Below are 23055 nucleotides of genomic sequence, written 5' to 3' on the forward strand. Positions count from 1 at the left end.
AGCATGTTTTTAAACGATTTTATCAAAAGATTCTCCATTGAGACACTGCATGTTTTTAAACGATTTTATCAAAAGATTCTCAAATGAGACACTGCATGATTTTAAACGATTTTATCAAAAGATTCTCAAATGAGACACTGCATGATTTTAAACGATTTTATCAAAAGATTCTCCATAGAGTCACAGCATGTTTTTAAACGATTTTATCAAAAGATTCTCCATAGAGACACTGCATGGTTTTAAACGATTTTATCAAAAGATTCTCAAATGAGACACTGCATGATTTTAAACGATTTTATCAAAAGATTCTCAAATGAGACACTGCATGATTTTAAACGATTTTATCAAAAGATTCTCAAATGAGACACTGCATGTTTTTAAACGATTTTATCAAAAGATTCTCAAATGAGACACTGCATGATTTTAAACGATTTTATCAAAAGATTCTCCATTGAGACACTGCATGTGTAGTGTTTGGAGTATTGAAATTGCCAATCGATCCACAATCAACCACAAATGGTATCCGCTGGATACAGGAGATGCTGTATCCCCTGGATACAGGAGATATTGTATCCGCTGGATAGTGGAGATATTGTATCCGCTGGATACAGGAGATATTATATCCGCTGGATACAGGAGATATTGTATCCGCTGGATACTGGAGCTATTGTATCCGCTGGATACAGGAGATGCCGTATCCGCTGGATACAGGAGATGCCGTATCCGCTGGATACAGTAGTTTGCGATTGAAGCCCTCCCTATGCGATTCTCAAATGTGGCCTTCTCATAATGATTTTATTTGTAGAATTTGTAGTAGTAGATGCATGTGTAGTGTTTGGAGTATTGAAATTGCCAATCGATCCACAATCAACCACAAATGGTATCCGCTGGATACAGGAGATGCTGTATCCGCTGGATACTGGTGATATTGTATCCGCTGGATACAGGAGATGCCGTATCCGCTGGATACAGGAGATTTTGTATCCGCTGGATACACGAGTTTGCGATAGAAGCCCTCCGTTTGCGATTCTCAAATGTGGCCTTCTCATAATTGAAATTGCCAATCGATCCACAATCAACCACAAATGGTATCCGCTGGATACAGGAGATGCTATATCCGCTGGATACTGGAGATATTGTATCCGCTGGATACAGGAGATGCTGTATCCGCTGGATACTGGAGATATTGTATCCGCTGGATACACGAGTTTGCGATAGAAGCCCTCCGTTTGCGATTCTCAAATGTGGCCTTCTCATAATGATTTTATTTGTAGAATTTGTAGTAGTAGATGCATGTGTAGTGTTTGGAGTATTGAAATTGCCAATCGATCCACAATCAACCACAAATGGTATCCGCTGGATACTGGAGATATTGTATCCGCTGGATACCGGAGATGCCGTATCCGCTGGATACAGGAGATTTTGTATCCGCTGGATACACGAGTTTGCGATAGAAGCCCTCCCTATGCGATTCTCAAATGTGGCCTTCTCATAATGATTTTATTTGTAGAATTTGTAGTAGTAGATGCATGTGTAGTGTTTGGAGTATTGAAATTGCCAATCGATCCACAATCAACCACAAATGGTATCCGCTGGATACTGGAGATATTGTATCCGCTGGATACCGGAGATGCCGTATCCGCTGGATACAGGAGATTTTGTATCCGCTGGATACACGAGTTTGCGATAGAAGCCCTCCGTTTGCGATTCTCAAATGTGGCCTTCTCATAATGATTTTATTTGTAGAATTTGTAGTAGTAGATGCATGTGTAGTGTTTGGAGTATTGAAATTGCCAATCGATCCACAATCAACCACAAATGGTATCCGCTGGATACAGGAGATGCTGTATCCGCTGGATACTGGTGATATTGTATCCGCTGGATACAGGAGATGCCGTATCCGCTGGATACAGGAGATTTTGTATCCGCTGGATACACGAGTTTGCGATAGAAGCCCTCCGTTTGCGATTCTCAAATGTGGCCTTCTCATAATTGAAATTGCCAATCGATCCACAATCAACCACAAATGGTATCCGCTGGATACAGGAGATGCTATATCCGCTGGATACTGGAGATATTGTATCCGCTGGATACAGGAGATGCTGTATCCGCTGGATACTGGAGATATTGTATCCGCTGGATACAGGAGATTTTGTATCCGCTGGATACAGGAGTTTGCGATAGAAGCCCTCCCTATGCGATTCTCAAATGTGGCCTTCTCATAATGATTTTATTTGTAGAATTTGTAGTAGTAGATGCATGTGTAGTGTTTGGAGTATTGAAATTGCCAATCGATCCACAATCAACCACAAATGGTATCCGCTGGATACAGGAGATGCTGTATCCGCTGGATACTGGTGATATTGTATCCGCTGGATACCGGAGATGCCGTATCCGCTGGATACAGGAGATTTTGTATCCGCTGGATACACGAGTTTGCGATAGAAGCCCTCCGTTTGCGATTCTCAAATGTGGCCTTCTCATAATGATTTTATTTGTAGAATTTGTAGTAGTAGATGCATGTGTAGTGTTTGGAGTATTGAAATTGCCAATCGATCCACAATCAACCACAAATGGTATCCGCTGGATACAGGAGATGCTGTATCCGCTGGATACTGGTGATATTGTATCCGCTGGATACAGGAGATGCCGTATCCGCTGGATACAGGAGATTTTGTATCCGCTGGATACACGAGTTTGCGATAGAAGCCCTCCGTTTGCGATTCTCAAATGTGGCCTTCTCATAATGATTTTATTTGTAGAATTTGTAGTAGTAGATGCATGTGTAGTGTTTGGAGTATTGAAATTGCCAATCGATCCACAATCAACCACAAATGGTATCCGCTGGATACTGGAGATATTGTATCCGCTGGATACCGGAGATGCCGTATCCGCTGGATACAGGAGATTTTGTATCCGCTGGATACACGAGTTTGCGATAGAAGCCCTCCCTATGCGATTCTCAAATGTGGCCTTCTCATAATGATTTTATTTGTAGAATTTGTAGTAGTAGATGCATGTGTAGTGTTTGGAGTATTGAAATTGCCAATCGATCCACAATCAACCACAAATGGTATCCGCTGGATACAGGAGATGCTGTATCCGCTGGATACTGGTGATATTGTATCCGCTGGATACAGGAGATGCCGTATCCGCTGGATACAGGAGATTTTGTATCCGCTGGATACACGAGTTTGCGATAGAAGCCCTCCGTTTGCGATTCTCAAATGTGGCCTTCTCATAATGATTTTATTTGTAGAATTTGTAGTAGTAGATGCATGTGTAGTGTTTGGAGTATTGAAATTGCCAATCGATCCACAATCAACCACAAATGGTATCCGCTGGATACTGGAGATATTGTATCCGCTGGATACCGGAGATGCCGTATCCGCTGGATACAGGAGATTTTGTATCCGCTGGATACACGAGTTTGCGATAGAAGCCCTCCCTATGCGATTCTCAAATGTGGCCTTCTCATAATGATTTTATTTGTAGAATTTGTAGTAGTAGATGCATGTGTAGTGTTTGGAGTATTGAAATTGCCAATCGATCCACAATCAACCACAAATGGTATCCGCTGGATACAGGAGATGCTGTATCCGCTGGATACTGGTGATATTGTATCCGCTGGATACAGGAGATGCCGTATCCGCTGGATACAGGAGATTTTGTATCCGCTGGATACACGAGTTTGCGATAGAAGCCCTCCGTTTGCGATTCTCAAATGTGGCCTTCTCATAATGATTTTATTTGTAGAATTTGTAGTAGTAGATGCATGTGTAGTGTTTGGAGTATTGAAATTGCCAATCGATCCACAATCAACCACAAATGGTATCCGCTGGATACTGGAGATATTGTATCCGCTGGATACCGGAGATGCCGTATCCGCTGGATACAGGAGATTTTGTATCCGCTGGATACACGAGTTTGCGATAGAAGCCCTCCCTATGCGATTCTCAAATGTGGCCTTCTCATAATGATTTTATTTGTAGAATTTGTAGTAGTAGATGCATGTGTAGTGTTTGGAGTATTGAAATTGCCAATCGATCCACAATCAACCACAAATGGTATCCGCTGGATACTGGAGATATTGTATCCGCTGGATACAGGAGATGCTGTATCCGCTGGATACTGGAGATATTGTATCCGCTGGATACAGGAGATGCCGTATCCGCTGGATACAGGAGATGCCGTATCCGCTGGATACAGGAGTTTGCGATAGAAGCCCTCCCTATGCGATTCTCAAATGTGGCCTTCTCATAATGATTTTATTTGTAGAATTTGTAGTAGTAGATGCATGTGTAGTGTTTGGAGTATTGAAATTGCCAATCGATCCACAATCAACCACAAATGGTATTCGCTGGATACTGGAGATATTGTATCCGCTGGATACCGGAGATATTGTATCCGCTGGATACTGGAGATATTGTATCCGCTGGATACAGGAGATGCCGTATCCGCTGGATACAGGAGATTTTGTATCCGCTGGATACACGAGTTTGCGATAGAAGCCCTCCGTTTGCGATTCTCAAATGTGGTCTTCTCATAATGATTTTATTTGTCGAATTTGTAGTAGTAGATGCATGTGTAGTGTTTGGAGTATTGAAATTGCCAATCGATCCACAATCAACCACAAATGTTATCCGCTGGATACTGGAGATATTGTATCCGCTGGATACTGGAGATATTGTATCCGCTGGATACTGGAGATATTGTATCCGCTGGATACTGGAGATATTGTATCCGCTGGATACAGGAGTTTGCGATAGAAGCCCTCCGTTTGCGATTCTCAAATGTGGTCTTCTCATAATGATTTTATTTGTCGAATTTGTAGTAGTAGATGCATGTGTAGTGTTTGGAGTATTGAAATTGCCAATCGATCCACAATCAACCACAAATGGTATCCGCTGGATACAGGAGATGCTGTATCCGCTCGATACTGGAGATATTGTATCCGCTGGATACAGGAGATGCCGTATCCGCTGGATACAGGAGATTTTGTATCCGCTGGATACAGGAGTTTGCGATAGAAGCCCTCCCTATGCGATTCTCAAATGTGGCCTTCTCATAATGATTTTATTTGTAGAATTTGTAGTAGTAGATGCATGTGTAGTGTTTGGAGTATTGAAATTGCCAATCGATCCACAATCAACCACAAATGTTATCCGCTGGATACTGGAGATATTGTATCCGCTGGATACTGGAGATATTGTATCCGCTGGATACTGGAGATATTGTATCCGCTGGATACTGGAGATATTGTATCCGCTGGATACAGGAGATGCCGTATCCGCTGGATACAGGAGTTTGCGATAGAAGCCCTCCCAATGCGATTCTCAAATGTGGCCTTCTCATAATGATTTTATTTGTAGAATTTGTAGTAGTAGATGCATGTGTAGTGTTTGGAGTATTGAAATTGCCAATCGATCCACAATCAACCACAAATGGTATCCGCTTGATACAGGAGATATTGTATCCGCTGGATACAGGAGAAATTGTATCCGCTGGATACTGGAGATATTGTATCCGCTGGATACAGGAGTTTGCGATAGAAGCCCTCCCTATGCGATTCTCAAATGTGGCCTTCTCATAATGATTTTATTTTTAGAATTTGTAGTAGTAGATGCATGTGTAGTGTTTGGAGTATTGAAATTGCCAATCGATCCACAATCAACCACAAATGGTATCCGCTGGATACAGGAGATTTTGTATCCGCTGGATACAGGAGTTTGCGATAGAAGCCCTCCCTATGCGATTCTCAAATGTGGCCTTCTCATAATGATTTTATTTGTAGAATTTGTAGTAGTAGATGCATGTGTAGTGTTTGGAGTATTGAAATTGCCAATCGATCCACAATCAACCACAAATGGTATCCGCTGGATACAGGAGATGCTGTATCCCCTGGATACAGGAGATATTGTATCCGCTGGATACAGGAACTCAAATGAAGTGAGCGTGCGCTCGTTCTCTGTGATCCCATTTAAATCAAAATAGAAATGAAACACATTATTAATAAAATGAATAATAAATCAATTGAAACAAAAATAAATAAAAATAAATAAATAATAATACAAATATGATAAAATAAAAATAAATAAATTAATTATAAATAAATATTAAACAATTGTTTAAAATGTAAATTATGTATAAATTGAAATAACATGTGAAACAACACAACACCCACCCACCCAAAAGCACAAAAGTGTTCCAACGAAGCTTGAAATGTAAGCAAATGGCAATCTAAATGGAAGTCAAGTGAAAAGTGCATTCTGTGAGTGAAAGTGCGAGTGAGTAAAAATAATGTTGAAAGGACTGGCAAGGAATACGAGGCGACACGAAGTTATTATTTATTTTTTTTAATGTTTTTGTGTTTGTGTGTGACTACCAACAACAAACTACAACAACGAACTACAACAACAAACTACAACAGCGTAATAAAAGGAAACGGAAAGTAATGTTCAGCGCTTCACAATTTACTAATGGGAACAGGTGAGTGTTTCAATTTTGATGTACTCTGTTTACTGCTTTTTTCTTCCTATTTAATTTTATTATTATATTTATATATTTCTTCACTTTTTGTATTTTTTCTCGTATTTCCTCGTTTGACTCCTTTTCCATTAAATGTGTTTTATTTTTTTTATTTTGAATATAATATATTGAATATATTTTGAATATATATAATTGTTTTTAGGTCTTCAATTATACTGAAAACATCTTGGGCGTACCGTGGAAAGCATATTCTGTACAATTCTCAAAAATGTCACATTCATATGCTGCGGGGGCCCTTTTAAGCTTTACTCGTAGTACTCAGTATTTTATCAAACGTATTGCTTCATGTACATGCTCTGAAAATGTTCAGTTCCATCACCGCTGTAAACAGCTCAACCCAAGTCCACAGGTCCGCCAGAAACAAATAGCAGTCTTTTCGATAGTACACATTCGTTTCTTATGAAATTCTAGATTTCCCTTAGAATTTCGAAGATGGAAATAAAACAAGTTTTGTATTTTTTACACATTTAAAGATACATTTAAAATGTTTCTAGGGTTTATTTGACTAGTTCCATTGCATAAACATTAATACAAGATTCATTTACGGTTTGGTTTTACACTATCCACGTTTTTCAAATTGTTTTTTTTTTTTTTTTTTGTATCTCTTTGACCAACTCTACGCGCGATTCGATGGATGATGGTGGGTGGAGGGTGGACGGGGGGCCCCCAACCCGACGGTAGAACTAGCAGTTTGGGTTTGAAGAAATTTGGTGTTTAGTCAGAAGGCCCCTGGGATGGGGCCAACTTGAAAAAGGTGTGAGCTTTCTTCGCCCCCAAACATGGGTAGCCAGCTCACAGTTGGATCCGGGGCCGCCGCGCACACGTCGTCGAGCTCTGTAAAGTTGTGGGGAAGGGGAAGGGCAAGGGGAGGGAGGGGGTCTATGATAAGGTAAGGACAAAGGTATGGGTGAGGGTAATATAATAATAGGTAATTAACTTTAGTTTAGTTTTTTAAGCATAGTTTACACGAAAAGTGGATTTGGAAACATTTACACTTATGTACATACATACATGCATACACATTTAACTGACACATACATCCAAACACTTAATAAACATTTATATCTGTATATATGTAGAATATGTGGTAATAGTAATATTTAGCAAACATTCCAGGACACCTCCACTACACGGAGTATGCCCCGGCACTATGTAAGTGTGTGTGTTTCGAGACTCTTTTAGCCATGGTTTGTCGTCTTCTTGTTTAAACTTCTTTTTCGATTGGTTGTGTTCTTCATTACATTAAAATAAGGGTCACAAAATATTGTTTTACAAATAGTAAATTGGTGTTTTTTCTTCTTTTCCTTTTCCTTTTCCTGTTTCTTCTTCTGTATTGCGTATCTTCATATTCATATTTAGTCCGTATCGTAGTCGTCAACATGGGGGGTGTACTGTAATTGTAATTATTTTGAATCCTAGAACCGCCTCAAGGCCAGGGTTCGCTTCAGGTAGAGACAAATGGCCCGGTGTATCAGCTCATACTGCTCGGAGTTCTGGACCATGCCGCCGCGCTGCAAGCGTAGATTGCACACAATGCCCAGCACGTCCACAAAGATGTCTGGCATCTTGGGTAGCTTGTCGAAGGTGGGCGGCTCCTGGTGGTCAATTATCTGCCGTATATGCCGTATGGTGTTGCATGTGAAGCTGCTGTCGCTGTCGTCGTGATTCGCCTCCGAGTTGCAGTCAAAGTCTGCCACATACAGAGCTTTGGTCAGCATTCCGGTGAGAGAGTAGGCCAGCGACTGACGCACCTGCCGCACGGCATTCAATATGGCCGTGAAGCAGCCGGTCCGCCCGATGCCAGCCGAGCAGTGGATAACGGGCAAGGGCTGCACGGCATTGAAAATGTCCTGCTTATAGATGTCCAGACGCTGGGCCGTCAGATGGGCATTGCGCACGCTTCGACTCTCGTCGTAGTTGTCAAACTCCGATTCGCATTTGCCCAGATTCAGGACATGCAGACAAGTGTCCAGCAACGTATTGATGTCTCGCGGCGAGTGGTGATCGGGCCAATCCGGATACCAGTAGTGATAGCAGCAGATCTTTTGCAGGTGATAGCTCGCCGTCTGCGGCACATGGATGCAGTAGAGTAGCACAAACTTTCGCACCGAGTACCCGTTTCGTCGCACAATACCCACGTTCTTCACCAGAAAGAAGTTGCTCTGGGCTGGCAGACTCTCCAGCAGTTCGCTGTCCAGCGTCACCTTCAGCGACTCGACGCCAATGTGCTGATAGCTCAGATCTTCGAGCTCATTGATTCGCGGCGGCGGTGCCACTGCAGTGTCCGGCACAGACATGGGCACCAGGTGCTGGTCAAAGTATTCTCGGGCAGCCGTACTCAGACAGAACACCTCGCACTTGGCGGCCACAGCGAATATCTCATTGAGGTCGATGGGAAAGTAAATGGCGCACTTCTGCCGATTCGCCTCCGTAAAGTTTGTGAGCATGACGATCTTCTGAAAGTACTGCTGCAATATCTGTGACCTTTCCATATGCGGACTGCTGCTGCTGCCCCCGTCCACGCAGCGGCGGATGTAGCGCTGCGTGTTCTGGTAGATCATCAGCCAGAACTCGAAGATGGTGTTGGGCAGCGGACCTTGGGTGGCCACATAGCACTTGGACACGTAGTCGGGTCCCTGCAAGAACCAAATTAGAATCATTCGGATACTTATAGGAAGATGGGACTCACCTTGATATAATTGGCATTGATGTAGGGCGCATCCTCGTTGGCGGACACATAGACGGCTTTCTCCAGCTCTTGCGCCTGCTCCTCCAGGCTGATGAGCTCGCTGGCCTCTGGCTCGAGCAGCACACGGGAATGCTCGTTGGGCAGAATCGTCTTGTAGCGATTCTTCGTCTGGGACCCAAACACCATGGGCTTCTCCTGATGGTTGAGCGGCAGATCCCAGAACTCCTTGTGTAGATCGCAGAAGATGCGCTTCTGCTCGGCCTCCTCCAGCTGTGGCATCGACTGCACAATCCGCTGAACCACCGCCTGATAGCAGGCAATCAGCTCGCTATCCTCCGAGCTGGGCGGCATCTGATTCGTGGGTGTCTCCATCTCTGCATCGCGGCCATTCGAGCCCAAAACCGGCGGCTGTTCAATGATGTTCTTGCTGGTCTTGTAGCTGTGATCGAAAACGTGATTGAGGCGGATCAGATCGAACTGGTTCAGTGGATTGGAGGCACTCTGCAGCATCTGGATGCTGGCCAAATAGATCTTGAACTCCTCGCTGGTCGTCTGCGGCGAGAGGGGCCGTGTCATGATGTTGCGCACCGTAGCACCGGCGCAGGTGCAGGCAATGCTCTGCTCGGTACTGGCCGGACCTCCCTGTACCGGATTGGGCTGCAGGTCAGAAGCAGATCCGAAGCACACCTGGCCAAAGAACTGGTTGTTCTGTTTATTGTTGCTGTTCAGATTCTCGGTGCTGAAGAATTTCCGCTGGTGCGGGGCCTGGCTGGAGGCGGCACAGCTGCAGACTGTGACCTTGGGCTGGCCACACACATCCGGAACGGGCAGTTCGCCGCCACACCCCACCCCCAGAATGCTGCCCATATTGAGGGTGAGACTCTGATTGGATCCGCGCCGCTCCAGCAGACCGCGTTTGGGTGTCGGCACATTCGATCCCGATCCCGAGCCCGTCGAATTGGTTCGCATGCTCAATCTGTTGTACTTCTCGGCATTCAGCATCGCCTGCTGCTGTTGCTGTAGGTCTCCGCACGAGGTGGTGGTGTGTCCCTTCAGTGTGATGCTGTGAGTGGATCCCCGCCTGCGGAATAAGCCCTGACGATTGCCCTGGCTGCTGGCAAGATGTTGGGGTGTCTGCTGCTGACTGGTGCCTGCCAGTTGAGTGGCTCCGCTGCCTGTGCCCCCGCCAGCATCCAGGTTGCAGCTGGACTTGGAGTTGAGTATGGATCCGAGGCTGTAGTTGGACAGGCTGAGGCCGCTGTTCATCAGGTTGCCGCACGAGCTGTGCAGATTGAGAGTGAGACTGTGGTTAGATCCACGTCGCTGCAGGAGATTCATCGATGAGGTGGACACCGTCGTCTTGGCCTGTAGATTGGGCATAGGCAGGTCCATGGACTTCTGTTTGAAGGGCGACTCCTTGGAGGAGGAGCCGCCGCCGCCGCCAGATGAGAACTCTACCAGGGTGAGGCATTCGGGCAAGGTCTTCAGATTGGTGCTGGACGAGTGCAGCAGCTGGTTATGCTTGTGGGCACTGCGCGGCGCCAAAGTGGCGCCCAGGCCGAACTTTGAGCTGCTGTCCACGCTGCAGGCGGACTTCAGCTCGGCGGCGCTGCGCTGCGGGGAGTCACTAAGGCTCATTTCCGAGTCCAGGGAGCTCTGAGCCGTGCTACTGCTGCCATGATATGGATTCTGCTTGCGGTGGTACATCAGCCAGTTGGGATTATCGATGCCGGGCGACTTTCGGCGCGCAGTGCGACGGACATTGTGACTGTCGAGACGAGAGAGCGATGTCGAGTGTATGCTGGCGGAGGAGGTGGGCTGCTGCAGATGGTGGATGTGGATGCCACCGGCCAAGGGTTTGTTCTGGTTGTCCATCATGTCCTCGCAGCTGCCATGAGATTCGGTTATGTTGTGCACCACAATCGACAGCTCCGTCTCGTTGGCCGCCGAGTCCAGGGAGCGGGCTTTCTCCTTGGTGCTCTTGATGGTGGGCGTCTTTGGTTTGGGCAGCGGCGATACCTGTCCACCGGAGTGTTTGATGGGCACATCTGTGATGCGAATGGTGAGATTGTTCTTGTTCTTGCGATTCTTCCGGCCTTCGGCTCTCTGCTGATCTTGCGGCTCTACACGCGCCAGCTCGGCGGCCAGTGATTCCTTGCCCCTGAAACGCAACCCTTGGGCCGCTTCCTCAATATGTACTGCATCGATGGGAGCCTCCTGGACGACATGATGATCGATCTCGGGGAAGCGGAAGAAGTTCCCGCTCTTGTAGCCAGCCGAATTGATGATGTTCAAGGGAGAGCCGTGGCCGGACAGATTCAGATTGTTAATGGACGACAGAAACTTTGGTGAATAGGTGAGACGGCTCGCCTCAAGGCCGCCGGGCGTCGAAGAGGATTCATCTCTAAATATAATTGTGGGTGAGTTGTGCTCGCTCTTGGACAGATACAGATTATTCTCTAGATCGTCGCCGGACTTTGGAATTGTGTTCTCCTTGTCGGTGGTGCCTCCTCCCCTGCCCCTCTGCTCCTCTGTGGTGCTGGCAATGTGCGGTGAGCAGGATCGTCGATCGTATAGGGAGAAACGCTTGAACTTTCGACTCAATGTCGGTGACTGCGTGACATGGTGGGGTGGATTCGGGTGGGCGATGGTGAACTGCTTGGCCGTATAGGGGCGTGCGGAATCCTCTATATCGTGGTCGAGTGCCTCTGCGGGTAGTGTGGTGGCGGTGGCTGTGCCGACGACACCCCCTGGCGATTGCGTTGCTGTTTCGGTTGTGGGCGATGGGAACTCAAAGGAGGTTTGCAGAAATTCCATGGGTGTGTAGTACGGTGTGCTCTTGTTGCTCTCCACGTCCTCGACATCAATTGTGGTCGGGTAGGGGGTCGGAGGGTACTCAATTGATGCATTTTCCTTGTTGTTGTTTTTTAACTTGTCCATTATACACACACACACACATACGCAAGTGCAAAAGCAAGGCGCACAAAGCGCGTTCGCTTCGCCCGGTAAGTGATTCGATCCTCCTCACTCAATAAACATGTTTGCCTGCACAAATTATGCACTTTGTTCGGTTAAATCTAAATCGCCATCATATGAAAATCATTTTTCACAACAACAACATTTTCACAACATTTTCTCGAGAAAATTGAGATGGCCGTCCTTCGATAAAATGCGCGATGACAGTTCGCTAGTTGTGGCAGTTCTTCGATAAGAGAATTCCCCGAAAATTAAACTATCGACATGAAATTTAACTATCAATAAGCAATGAAATTTTAATGACATTTTAAATACGATATCTATCGAAAATATACCGAATTAATACTAAATACAGTTTTACTCGTGGCCGTTAATTTGAAAATTTGAAAAGTGTCAACTTTGAACATATTAAAAGATGTGTTTTAGTCTTCTCTGGCTTTGTTTAGCATATCACAACATCACCATTCAACCACATACGTTGCTTGGCCTTAGTCTTTTCCAAAAACACGGCTGCCTTTAGTTCCGGCCGCTATAATTTTTTTTCGTCTAGCTGGTAATTATAGCGCTCACATTTAGATGGCTTTTGGGACCGCGGCCGTTTAATCCAGAAAGAATCCGAGCACTGAGTGGCTAAAATCTGTTGCAGTTTACGAAGGTGATATCTGAGATAACTTTCGCTATCGGAGAACTCTGGAGTATTCGTCTTTATATTTGGAGCTGGATTGGATTCCAATGTATCTTCAGACTCAGTACTTTCTATGGAAACGCCTAGGAGTTGCAGATTCTTCTCATTTAAGTTTGTTTCTGTCGACGAAGATTTAGTTCGGACATCTTGGAGCTCATTCGGAGCGTCATTCTGTGGCTCCTGCAGCTCATTCTGAGTGGCATTCTCTGGCTCCTGGAACTCATCTTGGGGATTAAGGGGCTTCTGTGGTAATTTCTGATGTTTCTTCAAAATCTTTGACATTTTGTGGACCTCTTCATCAATGGTTTTGTCCTTTGCATATAAAATGACAATATGCGGCTTGGGCTCCTCTACGTCGAATATCGTGAACTTTGGATCGACCGTTGACCTCCTATTGGCGGCCTTGTGTGATTTTTGCTGCTTCTTAACACGTGGCGGTATGACAATATTCATATTCTGAAATTGTTTGGGCGCAATGACATTGGCGACGGCCGCCGCATAGCTGATGGCACCGTCGCCACCTGGCATAGGACACGCACTGGCCAGACCCATGTACGCGCCCAGAGGCTTCTGACGCACGGGAAGGATCTGGCCGAGATCCTTGCTGCCGACTGAATGTCCATCAGAGCCTTCGGTGATCTTTTGGCGTATGGGCCTCCCCCCGTTGTGCTTGGGGAGGGGCGGCGGTGGCAACGGCCACTCTGACCAACTCAATTTGGAAGCCACTGGCTTTGTCTGGCGCCCCATCGCATTGTTTCCCGCCGGCCCTGGCGCGATCTTGCCCTGTACGAAGATGTTCTGATTAGGTAATTTTTACGACAAACAAAAAAAATCAAGAAACTTACTTTTGTTTTGATATTCTGTGCGCTCTTTGCTGGCATTTTATTTTTGTGTGATTTAAAATAAATTTCAGTTCCGTGTTGCCTGTATTCAGATCTGAATATTATAGTAATACAAATTGAGGTGAGGTGACAACTGGCATTCTCCGTCCAGTCTGTCGTAACTGTCTAAGTTTGAGCGTAGAATTTCAGACTTTTGTCTGAATCAGTTCTTATATATTTCTTTTTCTGAACAAAACGTTTCATTTCTCGAATTCAAAATGTTTGCAGCCGGACTCCTGCAACGTAGACTGAGCCTGAGCGCGTAAGTAGAGAGACCCATGTTTTGTTCATTAGAATTACACAGTGTACGCAACGAGAAACCTGCAGACTTCGACCAATATACCAGAAGAACTACAGTGATACGAAGTCCCCGAATCTCTACATGTGGGGCGGGGGCCTGGGCAAATTGCAGGGCGGCCTCAAGGAGGAGGAGTACTTCACCACAGTCAATCTGAATCTGATTGGGAAAATGCGCGGAAAGAAGGCTATCGCCGAGTTTTTGCCCAACTGGGATGAGTACCACAAGGCCATAGCCAATGACGCTCTTTACAACACCGCATTGATGAACAAGCACAAGAACGTACGCGAAGAGGCATTTTTCATGTCCGAGGTGGGTGCAGTCATAGCATATACATTGATTTCGCTGTCTTAGTTTCAACTGAATCCGCCACAGACTGCTGATAACTTCAAAATACTGCAAGGACGTAACAAGGAAGAGGGGAAGTCCACTATCGAGGACGATGCTGATGCTGGGCAGCAAGAGAAAGTTGCCGCCGTACAGGCATCAATTGAATAGAAATCCGTTTTTGTTTATAATTTCATTGTTTGGGTAGGGTGAGCAAAGCTTTCTTTACCGTTGTTTGAAAGTTCTGTGCTCAAATAAAATTGTTAGTTCTTTATATTTAAAATTGATACTCGATAGGTGTATTTTTTGGGAAACAGGTTGGCAGGTCCGCAACGATGAAAATACTTATCGATAACAGACACAGCTGTGGCGCGCGCAAGTTTCACAAATCGTCGCAATCGTTTGCATAAATCACACGCTATATATAACTTATAACTATACTATATAATTGATTTGACTGGTATATAAGAGAAACATGTTTACACTGCGACGTCTCAGTCAGCGCCTATACCCAAAGCAAATACAGTAAGTGTTCCATGAACATCTTCTAGAAATTGCATAAGAAAATAGTATCGTATCGTATCGTACATACATACATATATTTGAACTATTTTCAATCTGCAGGCATTTGAAAATGTCACAGATCGGTGAACTCGGCAGTGGTGCCGGCAAGGGCGGTGGCGGCGGGGGCTCTATCCGCGAAGCTGGCGGATCTTTTGGCAAAATGGAGGCTGCCCGCGAAGAGGAGTTCTTCCACAAGCAGGTCGGTGGTGAGGCTGAATCGAGTGGATGCCGATTCTAATAGACTCTCCTTTGCAGCAAAAAGAGCAGCTTAAGAACCTAAAGACCAAGACGGAAGTCAAGACTCCAGAGCCGGCCAAGAAATGAGCAATTTAATCAACCAACTGATTTATATTTATTGAAAATATTTGTTAAAAATATATACTATGTATGTTTAAAGTGGTTTCAGCACTTTTTACTTGATTGAATCAGCTGTTCGATTCTGGTTCAATCTAAGGTTCGCTCGCGGTGGACCCACTCTGGATCGCCCTGCCATTTGTTTACGGATCGCAGTGGGGAGAAAAACGAGCGACTGATAAGCGAGCGCTGATAAGACACCCGGAGACCTACAGATGTCCGCTTCTAGGCGGCAGCTGCAGACAGTTTTCACCGGTTTAGACGAGTGTGTGAGCATCGCATCGGACAAAGACAAAGCGCGGATGGCGTCGACTATACAAAATGGCCTGAAAGTGGCCCTGAGGAAGAGCATGAAGGATGCGCTCAAGTGCTTGGAGCCGGAGGCTATAAAGCGGCAATCGCACGCGGTCACCGCAAAGGTAATGTAATGATCAGGCCAGGCCTATGATAACGCTGGATAAGCTGACTGCTGACTGCCGACATCTTATTGTTTGGCTTTAGGTGCTCCAAAGCGAGGCCTTCCGTCAGGCGCAACGTGTGAGCATCTACCTGAGCACCAGCGGCGAGGTGGACACCACAGAGTTGCTCTGCGAGATGTTTCGCCTGGAGAAGATGGTGTTTGTGCCCAGCTACGAGGGGGTCAGCATGAAAATGGTGCGTCTACGTGGCATGGAGGAGTACGAGAGCCTGCCCCTGACCAAATGGAACATCAAGCAGCCCGACTTCAAGGAGACCCGCGAAGATGCCATGACCAATGGTGGGTTTCAATATCATTTAGAGTGTTTAGAGCTTCTAGCACAATCTCTGATTCGCCTGCAGGTCACGGCATTGATCTGTTTATTGTGCCCGGTGTGGCATTCACCCGCTGCGGTGCTCGCATGGGCCATGGCATGGGCTATTATGACAAATTCCTGCGCCAGCACTCTGAAAAATATCCCCACAAGAAGATCTCCTTTATGGCCCTAGCCCTCAACGAACAGATTGTGAGCCAGGAGGATCTACCGATGGACAACCATGACGTGCGTTTGCATAGTGTCATAACAGAAAAGTAATCCCAGATCCTTTCGATCCTATATTTGTATAGATTCGAGCTTTTCAGCGAATTGTATAATCAAGATAAACTGACATTTCCCCATCTTCCGGGCGATCTCTCTTTAAAGTAATGGAAAATAGAATGAAGCTTAATAATGTATTGCAGGCAATCGAATGACCGATCTCTATCGTAGGTAGGGCGGGCGCGAGCGCAGACCACGCCCACGCGATCTGCCACTGTAGTGGGGCGAGGAGTAATGGGAGTCGCTGCCGCCAAAGTGCGATTCTGAGGTGGAACGATACGAGCCGCTACCAGACTCTGTCCAGCTGGAGGGCGAGCCTATGCGCATCATTTTTTTTTGTCTGTCAAAGAAAAAAGACGGATAATTAACGGAGAGTTGAGAGAGTAAAAGGAAGTCTTATCCCTACCTAAAGGCAGCCGCTGCCGAGATGCGTGATCCCCGATTGCGACCCACTCGAGAGCCCCGCAGCATAGAGGGTATCTTGTTGTAGCCCGTTGGACCAGTGGGCTGAGCGCCACAGGTCTCCAAGGCCAGGAAGTCATCGACATGCAGCGACGGCGGGCGCGAGGTATTGGGCGGACGCGAACGAAAGAGATCGCCACGCGATGGCGGCGGCCGGGCAAAGCCTCGTCCACGCACCGATGAGAGGAACATCTTCTTCTCTGGCCGCCCGGTGGCGGGCTCCACCTCCACACGCCGTGTACGGAAGCAGGGCGCTGTCGGCGTCATCTCGCGGTTGGACTGTGGCGAGCCGGAAAGATTCAGCGTGCGCTTCGACTCGCCGGAGGTGGCCAAGTCCGGATTGAGGCAGACATTGGCTAGGTCGGTGAGGTCGCAGGCTATGCGCTCGTAGAGCGGCTCGTTCATATCCTCGATCAACTCGATGGGCAGCGGCTCCAGCCAGTAGCGAGCCGTAAGCTGCGGATTCTCGGCAGTGGCGCAGTAGCGGGTGAAGATCGGCCGTGCGTCGTACTGGGTGACAATGCCTTCGGCCTGGGGCAGAAAAGGTTCCACGTTAAGGGATCCGCCACTGGAACTGGTGCTACAGCTGGCGGCAGGGTTGGCCCCATCATTTTCGGTTTCCACGGCGGGCGTTTCCATGCTGGCACTGCCCATTGCCTCCTGCCTGGACGCATGCAGGACAATCAGTTGCTTGAGGTCGCAAAGGGCAGCCTCATTGGCCAACAGTTTGTACTTTTCCAGCACCCGCAGGATGCGTGCCAGCACCGGCGGCCTGGCCATGTCAATGTCCTGAAACTCCACCAATTGCGCAAGCTCCATGGCCCCCAGCTTGAGGGTGCGATTCGGCATCGCGCACATCGGCGGCGGCGGTTCGATTTGCGTGAGCGAACGGAGCAGCAGGATCAGCGACTCGATGTTGGCATGGTACTCCACCGTCTCGTTGTGCAGGATGACGCGCTCCATCCAGGCCTGGAATTCGGTGAGTTTCTGCTTCAGCAGCTGGGCCAAGTGGTAAAAGGTGAAGCTACAGAGAGATAGATATTAGATATCACAGATCATTGGAGGCCTGGCAAAATACTCACTCGTGTTCCGTGAGGATCACCAGATTGCGCACGGCCAGTATGGATATGCCATGGGTGACCTCGACGCTGGTTAGATTACTGAATACCGCATCGATGATCCGTGGTATGAGTTCCTTGGGCGGCAGGGCGGCTGAGAGATTCAGAGCAGGTTGAGCCGTCGATTTGTGGGAGATCAGGGATATGCCCGAGTCCAAGAAGCTGTCGAGGATGCGGTGCACCGCCTCTTGGCAGTTGGTCACCACCTCGTTGAACTCATTGAGGGCCAGCAGCGATTGGAACAGCTCCCAGAATTTGCCGGACAGAATCGAGAGCATGGAGCTCTTTAGCGGCGCAAAGGCGCACAGGCGCGTGGAGAAACGCAGGAGCCGCTCCAGATTGGTGGTGGGAATGCAGTTGGAGGTCTGGTACTCGGTGCATAGCAGCTCCGTGATGGTCTTGGCTATAAGGAGGGTCATGTTGGGGGCCAGATCCGAGAGCTGCATGCAGACGCGCTGCAGAAGCTCCGCCAGCTGCGGGAAGCTGGAGGGAGCCAGGGCCTCGACCAGCTTGGCGATCTGTCCGCTCTGCGGATGCAGGTGGGCGGACCACAGCTTCCGCTCGATGATCAGCCGCTGCTTGTGCTGTTGCTTCAATTGGTCGCAGAGCGGCTGGGGCATGGGCAGCGGGAGCGGCAGCAGTTCGGCCAGCAGCTTGAGTCCTGTTTTTAAGGGAGGCGTGGATGAACACTGGATGAATCTCTCGGGGCAAACACTCACCTGGTATAAAGTGCGCGGGTCCATCGATGTTCTTCAGCACCTCTCGCACCATCAGCGTCCAGAGGGACTTGTGCAGCGACTCTGCATCCTGCTCGTGCGGCTGGGTGTAGGCCAAAAGGCTTTTGACCACCTCCAGCTTGCACTGCTCCACCTCTGCGCCGGCCTGGCAGCGGGAGGGGTAGTAGTAGAGCAGATAGTAGACCTTCACCAGGTGATCGATGGCCGTCAGATCCTTGTAGGTGCCGTCGCGGCACAGTATTGCGTACGAGAGCAGTTCACGAAGGATCTGCAGCGTAGGCAGCATGATCTGGCAGCAGTGTACGCCCTGGATGGTCATCAGGGCGGGGGCATGAATGCCGGGCTGCTCAAAGTGCGTGCATAGGCGCTCCATGATCTGCAGCAGCAGCTGGACCCCATCCGCCGCATACAGCTGCAGGGCCACAAACCGATGCTTCAGCTCTTCGGTGCCGTGGGACTTCTGCCGGGGCTTGCTGATGGCCAGAAAACGGAGGATGCGCAGGGCCATAATCAGGTCGCCGGGGAACGTGGTCAGATAGTCGAGGGAGCGACCAATCACCTCCACCAGCGGCATAATGTCGTCGTAGACGAACACATTGATCGCCTCCAGGGGCTTCATGTACACATACATCTCCTGCAGCACCGCCGACACAGAGGGCTCGAAGGTCTCGTGGTTCTTGGCCAGCTCCAGTATGACGCCGCCGTGCTCGATGAGGTAGTCCAGCTGCTCGCAGTAGCGCACACAGGCATCCACCATGTCCACCGCATAGCTCAGCACCGGGCTCTTGTACTTGGTGCCAGGGGAGCTCAGCAGCTGGCGCTGGGTCTGCAGCCGCTGCTCCTTCTTGATCAGATCCATGAAGATCTTCAGGTTGTTGTTCAGACCCAGCACCTCGATGGTGTGCTGGCGCCCGGAGGGATCGCAGGTCTGCGAGTAGATCGAGTGCATGTGCGTGGCTATCTTAATGGTGTCGTACTCGGGGCAGGCGGCTGTAAATGTGATGGCATCCAGATGGTAACGAGTCTGCACCTTGTAGGACAACTCGATGCCCAGGCGGGCCAGGCGGGGCAGCACGGGTCGAAGAATGGGTTTCCGTACAACTTGCGGGGGCGCCATCTTTGGCTCCTCCGCGGCGCGGATGCCACCCGCTTTCGCCTCATCCGGCTTCTGCTCCACACTGTCGTCCATTGGCTTATCCTCCTTTCCCTCTGGCTTTGCCTCCACTACCCTAGGCTGGCTGGGCACCTCCTCCAGGCCCAGCAGTATGGACACAATCATTTGGGTCACGGGAAAGGCATCGTCCACAAAATAATCGATGCCCACATGGGACCGGAGGAGGGTGTGCATCAGGTCCAGTGTGCAGAGGAACGTGGAGGCCGGCACCTCCTTGGGATTGCTCAGGATAACCAGCAGGGCCTCGGCGAGCGAGTGCTGGACAAAATATGACTGCAGGGCGTTGCCAAAGCTCCGCTGGGCCGTGGGATCAGTGAGAACCTCGAACTTCTTGGAAACAGGCAGGAAGCGACGCGGCTGCTGGTAACTCAATTGGCTGTCGGTCAGGGCGTCCATGAGCATCTGGAAGGCAAACTCGATCTTCTGGCAGACGTCCAAGCGATTGGGATCTGGCGTCGCCTCAGGCACACTTGCATCCGTATCGAGAAAGATCTGGCGGCAGCATTGCTGGACACTGGCCAAGGCCTCGTACAAATGCAGCTTCTTGATAATGGCCTGCAGGGCGTATTTGGTTCTGGTCAGCTTCGCCGTCTTCAGGAAGTCCATAACCATCTGATAACCGTTCGTCTTGGGCGAGAGGAAATTCTGGACTCCCAGCCTAGTGTCCAGCATGGCATAGACCGCCTTGAGCAGCTGAAGCTTAATGGATAAGGCCATGTAGGGCTCCTTGTAGAGGCTGAGCACGGCCTCGAACAGATCGAAGTCTTGCTCCTGAAGCAGGTGTCCAAACAGTTGCTCATTGCTGCCCAGTAGCTCGGCCATGCGGGCCCCCAGCTTGATGTGGCGGATCTTGAACGCCGGCTGCGGCTGCATGCAGGCCGCCTGGAAGCTCAGAGCAACCTGCAGGACATTCGCCGCCTGGCGCAGATGAGCATCGTCGTGGCTGAAGAACTGCTGCAGGACAAAGTTGCGCCGCTTGTAGTGCTGCGAGAGGTATCCCAGCTGGTTGTTCAGCTGCTCGCCCAAGTAGACAAACTGTTCCCGCTCGTCCGCACTTAGCCCGTGCTCGTCGCTGAAGGCGGTGACGCTCTCGCAGCGTGTCTGCAGCGACAGCTTCTTGAAGAGCAGCCGCAGCGTTTCCAACTCCTTGTTAAGGTGAGCCGCCAGGTCGCCTTCGTAGACCAGCAACGGCCTCTGCCACGGCTCGAAGGCGTCGATGGCTGGCGGGGCAACGGCGGCGGCAAACTCCAGCTCACGCTCGTATTCGGCCGCTGCAGCCACGTCCTCGGCCTCGTCCTCTTCGTCATCGCCAATGATCTCGTCGTCGCTGAGAATGGGCTCGAATTGTTCCTGGGGCGTGCCAGAGCGATCTTCGTCATCGCGGTCGCGGTGCAGGGACTCCGACGAGTGTCGATAGCCACGCGAGGCCTGCATTTTGTAGTGGGATCGCGAGTCGTCATCATCGTAGTCCATGGCATCGGGCGAGCGCGGTCTGATGGGCGAGTCTATCGATGCTGGCGGAGTTCGGGGCCACTTGTGCTCATCTGCATCCGATCGAGAACGATCGGAGCGCTTGCGACGAGACCGATGGCTGGAATACTCCGGTGAACGCGACCAATCTCTCGATCCCTTGTCGCGCGAACTGAAATCAAAATCAAAGACTGTTAATCTTTTTTCAGGAGTGAACAGCGTCAGAGCATACCATCTGATGTACTCCCTTTCGTTACTCTCCGAGTGCGTGTGCGTCCGCATGGGTGGCGGTGGAGGCGAGCGGTCCGTGGAATGGGTGGAGCGCCGCAGGCGACGCATCTCTCGCTGCTCCTCGTCGACATGCTGATGGTAATGCTGATGTTCGCGCGACAGCCCGTACTCAATGTCATCGTGCTCGTAATCGCTGACAACAACGGCCTTGTGCGGCACCAGCAGCTCTGTGGGAATCGGCTCCGCCCAGTCATCCTTCAGCACCTCCTCCTGCAGCAGGACATTATGTGCCTCAGTACTGAGATTGCACATCTCCGGACCCGCAGGCTCGCAGGGCAGCGTTGGACTGGCTATGGGTTGCGTCACCGAGTTGGTCAGGATGCCATAAACGGCCAAGGTGATGGTGCTGTACCACCCGCGCAGCACGAGACCATCGGTGGGGATCTTCTCTCGCGAGCAGTCCAGGTGGATGCAATCGTTCTGGTTGTAACGCAGCAAGCCCAGGTTCTCAAACGCCGAGGCACCTGGCATGCCCAGGTCGTTCACAAAGAACTCCAGATCGAATTTGGAAGGGTTCGTGGCGCCCAGACGCACTCCGCCCGGAAAGTCGGCCTGCACCCGCGCACCCAGCGGAATAATTCTCACTTGCGTGATGAAAACCGGCTTCGGGAACTGCACCAGATCCAGGTTTATGTCCTAAAGCAAAGTACGACGTGTGAAACAAAAGCCGTGTATGCTGAACACCGTTGCGCTACTCACGGTGATATCTTCGTGGGAGAAGGTGTCGAAGAACAACAGCTCGGCTCCATCGTCGACTTCGGTCATGTTGCAGTCTCGGTTCGGTCCAATTTTAAATAAGTTTCTTAAATTTATTTTCCGAAAACTGGCGTCAAGAGTGTGACCACTTACACATAATCACACACACACATGAGAGAGTATATTTTGGTATTTTCTAAGCTGTAATCGATAAAGGTAAAACAATCAGCTGTTTTTTATCGATAAGCAGATTTTAAATTTCTTGAACTTTTTACATTCTGTTTTCTACTTCGTTTTTACTTACTCATACATACAAAGAAAATATAGTTGACTAGGCCTATTGGGAACACAAACAAAAACTCAACCTCTTGGGTGGTGTGGAATGAGTTTCTTTATTTCATTATTATAGGGTATACATATATAGAGTAGGAGTAGGTCTAGAAGAACAACTCGATCTGCTACATATGCCGGGGGCATCTTCGGGGCATCCAGCACCGCCTCTCCTTATTTCTATTTCTTTTCCAATGAAAACAAATGGATTATGAAATGAACCTCCTCCAATATATGCAGATGCTAGTCAGTCTCTGTTTCAAAGGTATCTCAACGATATTTAGCAATGGAAACCAAGAATTTGGCAAAAGGAACGTTTTTTCTTTTACGTTTTATTTGTTTGATCTTGATTCATTAATCGGATCGGATCGAAACGAATACAAAATTAGAGCAATATTG

At 48.7% G+C, this 23055-nt stretch overlaps 5 protein-coding genes across 5 annotated transcripts; 3 read left to right on the forward strand and 2 right to left on the reverse strand.

Annotated features, from left to right (window-relative positions):
* Positions 1–7129: 7129 nt before the first annotated feature.
* On the reverse strand, positions 7130–13877 carry PTP-ER (Protein tyrosine phosphatase-ERK/Enhancer of Ras1). The gene is made up of 3 exons (XM_001360553.4): positions 13745–13877; positions 9239–13682; positions 7130–9185 (listed from the first exon to the last, which is right to left on the reverse strand). The coding sequence occupies exons 2-3, from the start codon at positions 12176–12178 to the stop codon at positions 7965–7967; spliced, it is 4161 nt and encodes a 1386-aa protein (XP_001360590.2). The 5' UTR covers positions 12179–13682; positions 13745–13877; the 3' UTR covers positions 7130–7964.
* Positions 13878–13906: 29 nt separating this feature from the next.
* Positions 13907–14694, forward strand: LOC4803953 (uncharacterized). Its single transcript, XM_001360554.4, has 3 exons — positions 13907–14042; positions 14108–14390; positions 14454–14694. Exons 1-3 carry the CDS (start codon positions 13999–14001, stop codon positions 14574–14576), a joined length of 450 nt encoding a protein of 149 aa, XP_001360591.3. The 5' UTR covers positions 13907–13998; the 3' UTR covers positions 14577–14694.
* Positions 14695–14767: 73 nt separating this feature from the next.
* LOC26534038 (ATPase inhibitor A, mitochondrial) lies at positions 14768–15362 on the forward strand. The gene is made up of 3 exons (XM_015184020.2): positions 14768–14930; positions 15030–15168; positions 15225–15362. The coding sequence occupies exons 1-3, from the start codon at positions 14881–14883 to the stop codon at positions 15291–15293; spliced, it is 258 nt and encodes an 85-aa protein (XP_015039506.1). The 5' UTR covers positions 14768–14880; the 3' UTR covers positions 15294–15362.
* A 79-nt stretch (positions 15363–15441) lies between these two features.
* Positions 15442–16515, forward strand: Mthfs (methenyltetrahydrofolate synthetase). The gene is made up of 3 exons (XM_001360555.4): positions 15442–15742; positions 15825–16080; positions 16143–16515. The coding sequence occupies exons 1-3, from the start codon at positions 15539–15541 to the stop codon at positions 16373–16375; spliced, it is 693 nt and encodes a 230-aa protein (XP_001360592.4). The 5' UTR covers positions 15442–15538; the 3' UTR covers positions 16376–16515.
* On the reverse strand, positions 16383–22506 carry vir (VIR_N domain-containing protein). Its single transcript, XM_001360556.4, has 6 exons — positions 22330–22506; positions 21572–22266; positions 18678–21511; positions 17923–18619; positions 16785–17864; positions 16383–16718 (listed from the first exon to the last, which is right to left on the reverse strand). The coding sequence occupies exons 1-6, from the start codon at positions 22393–22395 to the stop codon at positions 16541–16543; spliced, it is 5550 nt and encodes a 1849-aa protein (XP_001360593.2). The 5' UTR covers positions 22396–22506; the 3' UTR covers positions 16383–16540.
* Between the last annotated feature and the right edge of the window lie 549 nt (positions 22507–23055).

The sequence above is a fragment of the Drosophila pseudoobscura genome, chromosome 3 (genome assembly GCF_009870125.1).
Source record: "Drosophila pseudoobscura strain MV-25-SWS-2005 chromosome 3, UCI_Dpse_MV25, whole genome shotgun sequence".
Classification (NCBI taxonomy): domain Eukaryota; kingdom Metazoa; phylum Arthropoda; class Insecta; order Diptera; family Drosophilidae; genus Drosophila; species Drosophila pseudoobscura.

What these genes read in the sequence shown, in the direction of transcription:
- LOC26534038 (XM_015184020.2), top strand. Translation starts at nt 14,881, where the DNA reads ATGTTTACACTGCGACGTCTCAGTCAGCGCCTATACCCAAAGCAAATA. An exon ending in CTATACCCAAAGCAAATACA is followed by an intron (nt 14,931 to 15,029) that starts GTAAGTGTTCCA and finishes TTCAATCTGCAG; the next exon opens with GCATTTGAAAATGTCACAGA. An exon ending in AGGAGTTCTTCCACAAGCAG is followed by an intron (nt 15,169 to 15,224) that starts GTCGGTGGTGAG and finishes TCTCCTTTGCAG; the next exon opens with CAAAAAGAGCAGCTTAAGAA.
- LOC4803953 (XM_001360554.4), top strand. Translation starts at nt 13,999, where the DNA reads ATGTTTGCAGCCGGACTCCTGCAACGTAGACTGAGCCTGAGCGC. An exon ending in CGTAGACTGAGCCTGAGCGC is followed by an intron (nt 14,043 to 14,107) that starts GTAAGTAGAGAG and finishes AGAAACCTGCAG; the next exon opens with ACTTCGACCAATATACCAGA. An exon ending in AGGCATTTTTCATGTCCGAG is followed by an intron (nt 14,391 to 14,453) that starts GTGGGTGCAGTC and finishes AATCCGCCACAG; the next exon opens with ACTGCTGATAACTTCAAAAT.
- Mthfs (XM_001360555.4), top strand. Translation starts at nt 15,539, where the DNA reads ATGTCCGCTTCTAGGCGGCAGCTGCAGACAGTTTTCACCGGTTTAGAC. An exon ending in CGCACGCGGTCACCGCAAAG is followed by an intron (nt 15,743 to 15,824) that starts GTAATGTAATGA and finishes GTTTGGCTTTAG; the next exon opens with GTGCTCCAAAGCGAGGCCTT. An exon ending in CGAAGATGCCATGACCAATG is followed by an intron (nt 16,081 to 16,142) that starts GTGGGTTTCAAT and finishes ATTCGCCTGCAG; the next exon opens with GTCACGGCATTGATCTGTTT.
- PTP-ER (XM_001360553.4), bottom strand. Translation starts at nt 12,178, where the DNA reads ATGGACAAGTTAAAAAACAACAACAAGGAAAATGCATCAATTGAGTAC. An exon ending in TCAATGCCAATTATATCAAG is followed by an intron (nt 9,186 to 9,238) that starts GTGAGTCCCATC and finishes TGGTTCTTGCAG; the next exon opens with GGACCCGACTACGTGTCCAA.
- vir (XM_001360556.4), bottom strand. Translation starts at nt 22,395, where the DNA reads ATGACCGAAGTCGACGATGGAGCCGAGCTGTTGTTCTTCGACACCTTC. An exon ending in ACCCGCGCACTTTATACCAG is followed by an intron (nt 18,620 to 18,677) that starts GTGAGTGTTTGC and finishes CCTTAAAAACAG; the next exon opens with GACTCAAGCTGCTGGCCGAA. An exon ending in GTGATCCTCACGGAACACGA is followed by an intron (nt 17,865 to 17,922) that starts GTGAGTATTTTG and finishes ATCTCTCTGTAG; the next exon opens with CTTCACCTTTTACCACTTGG.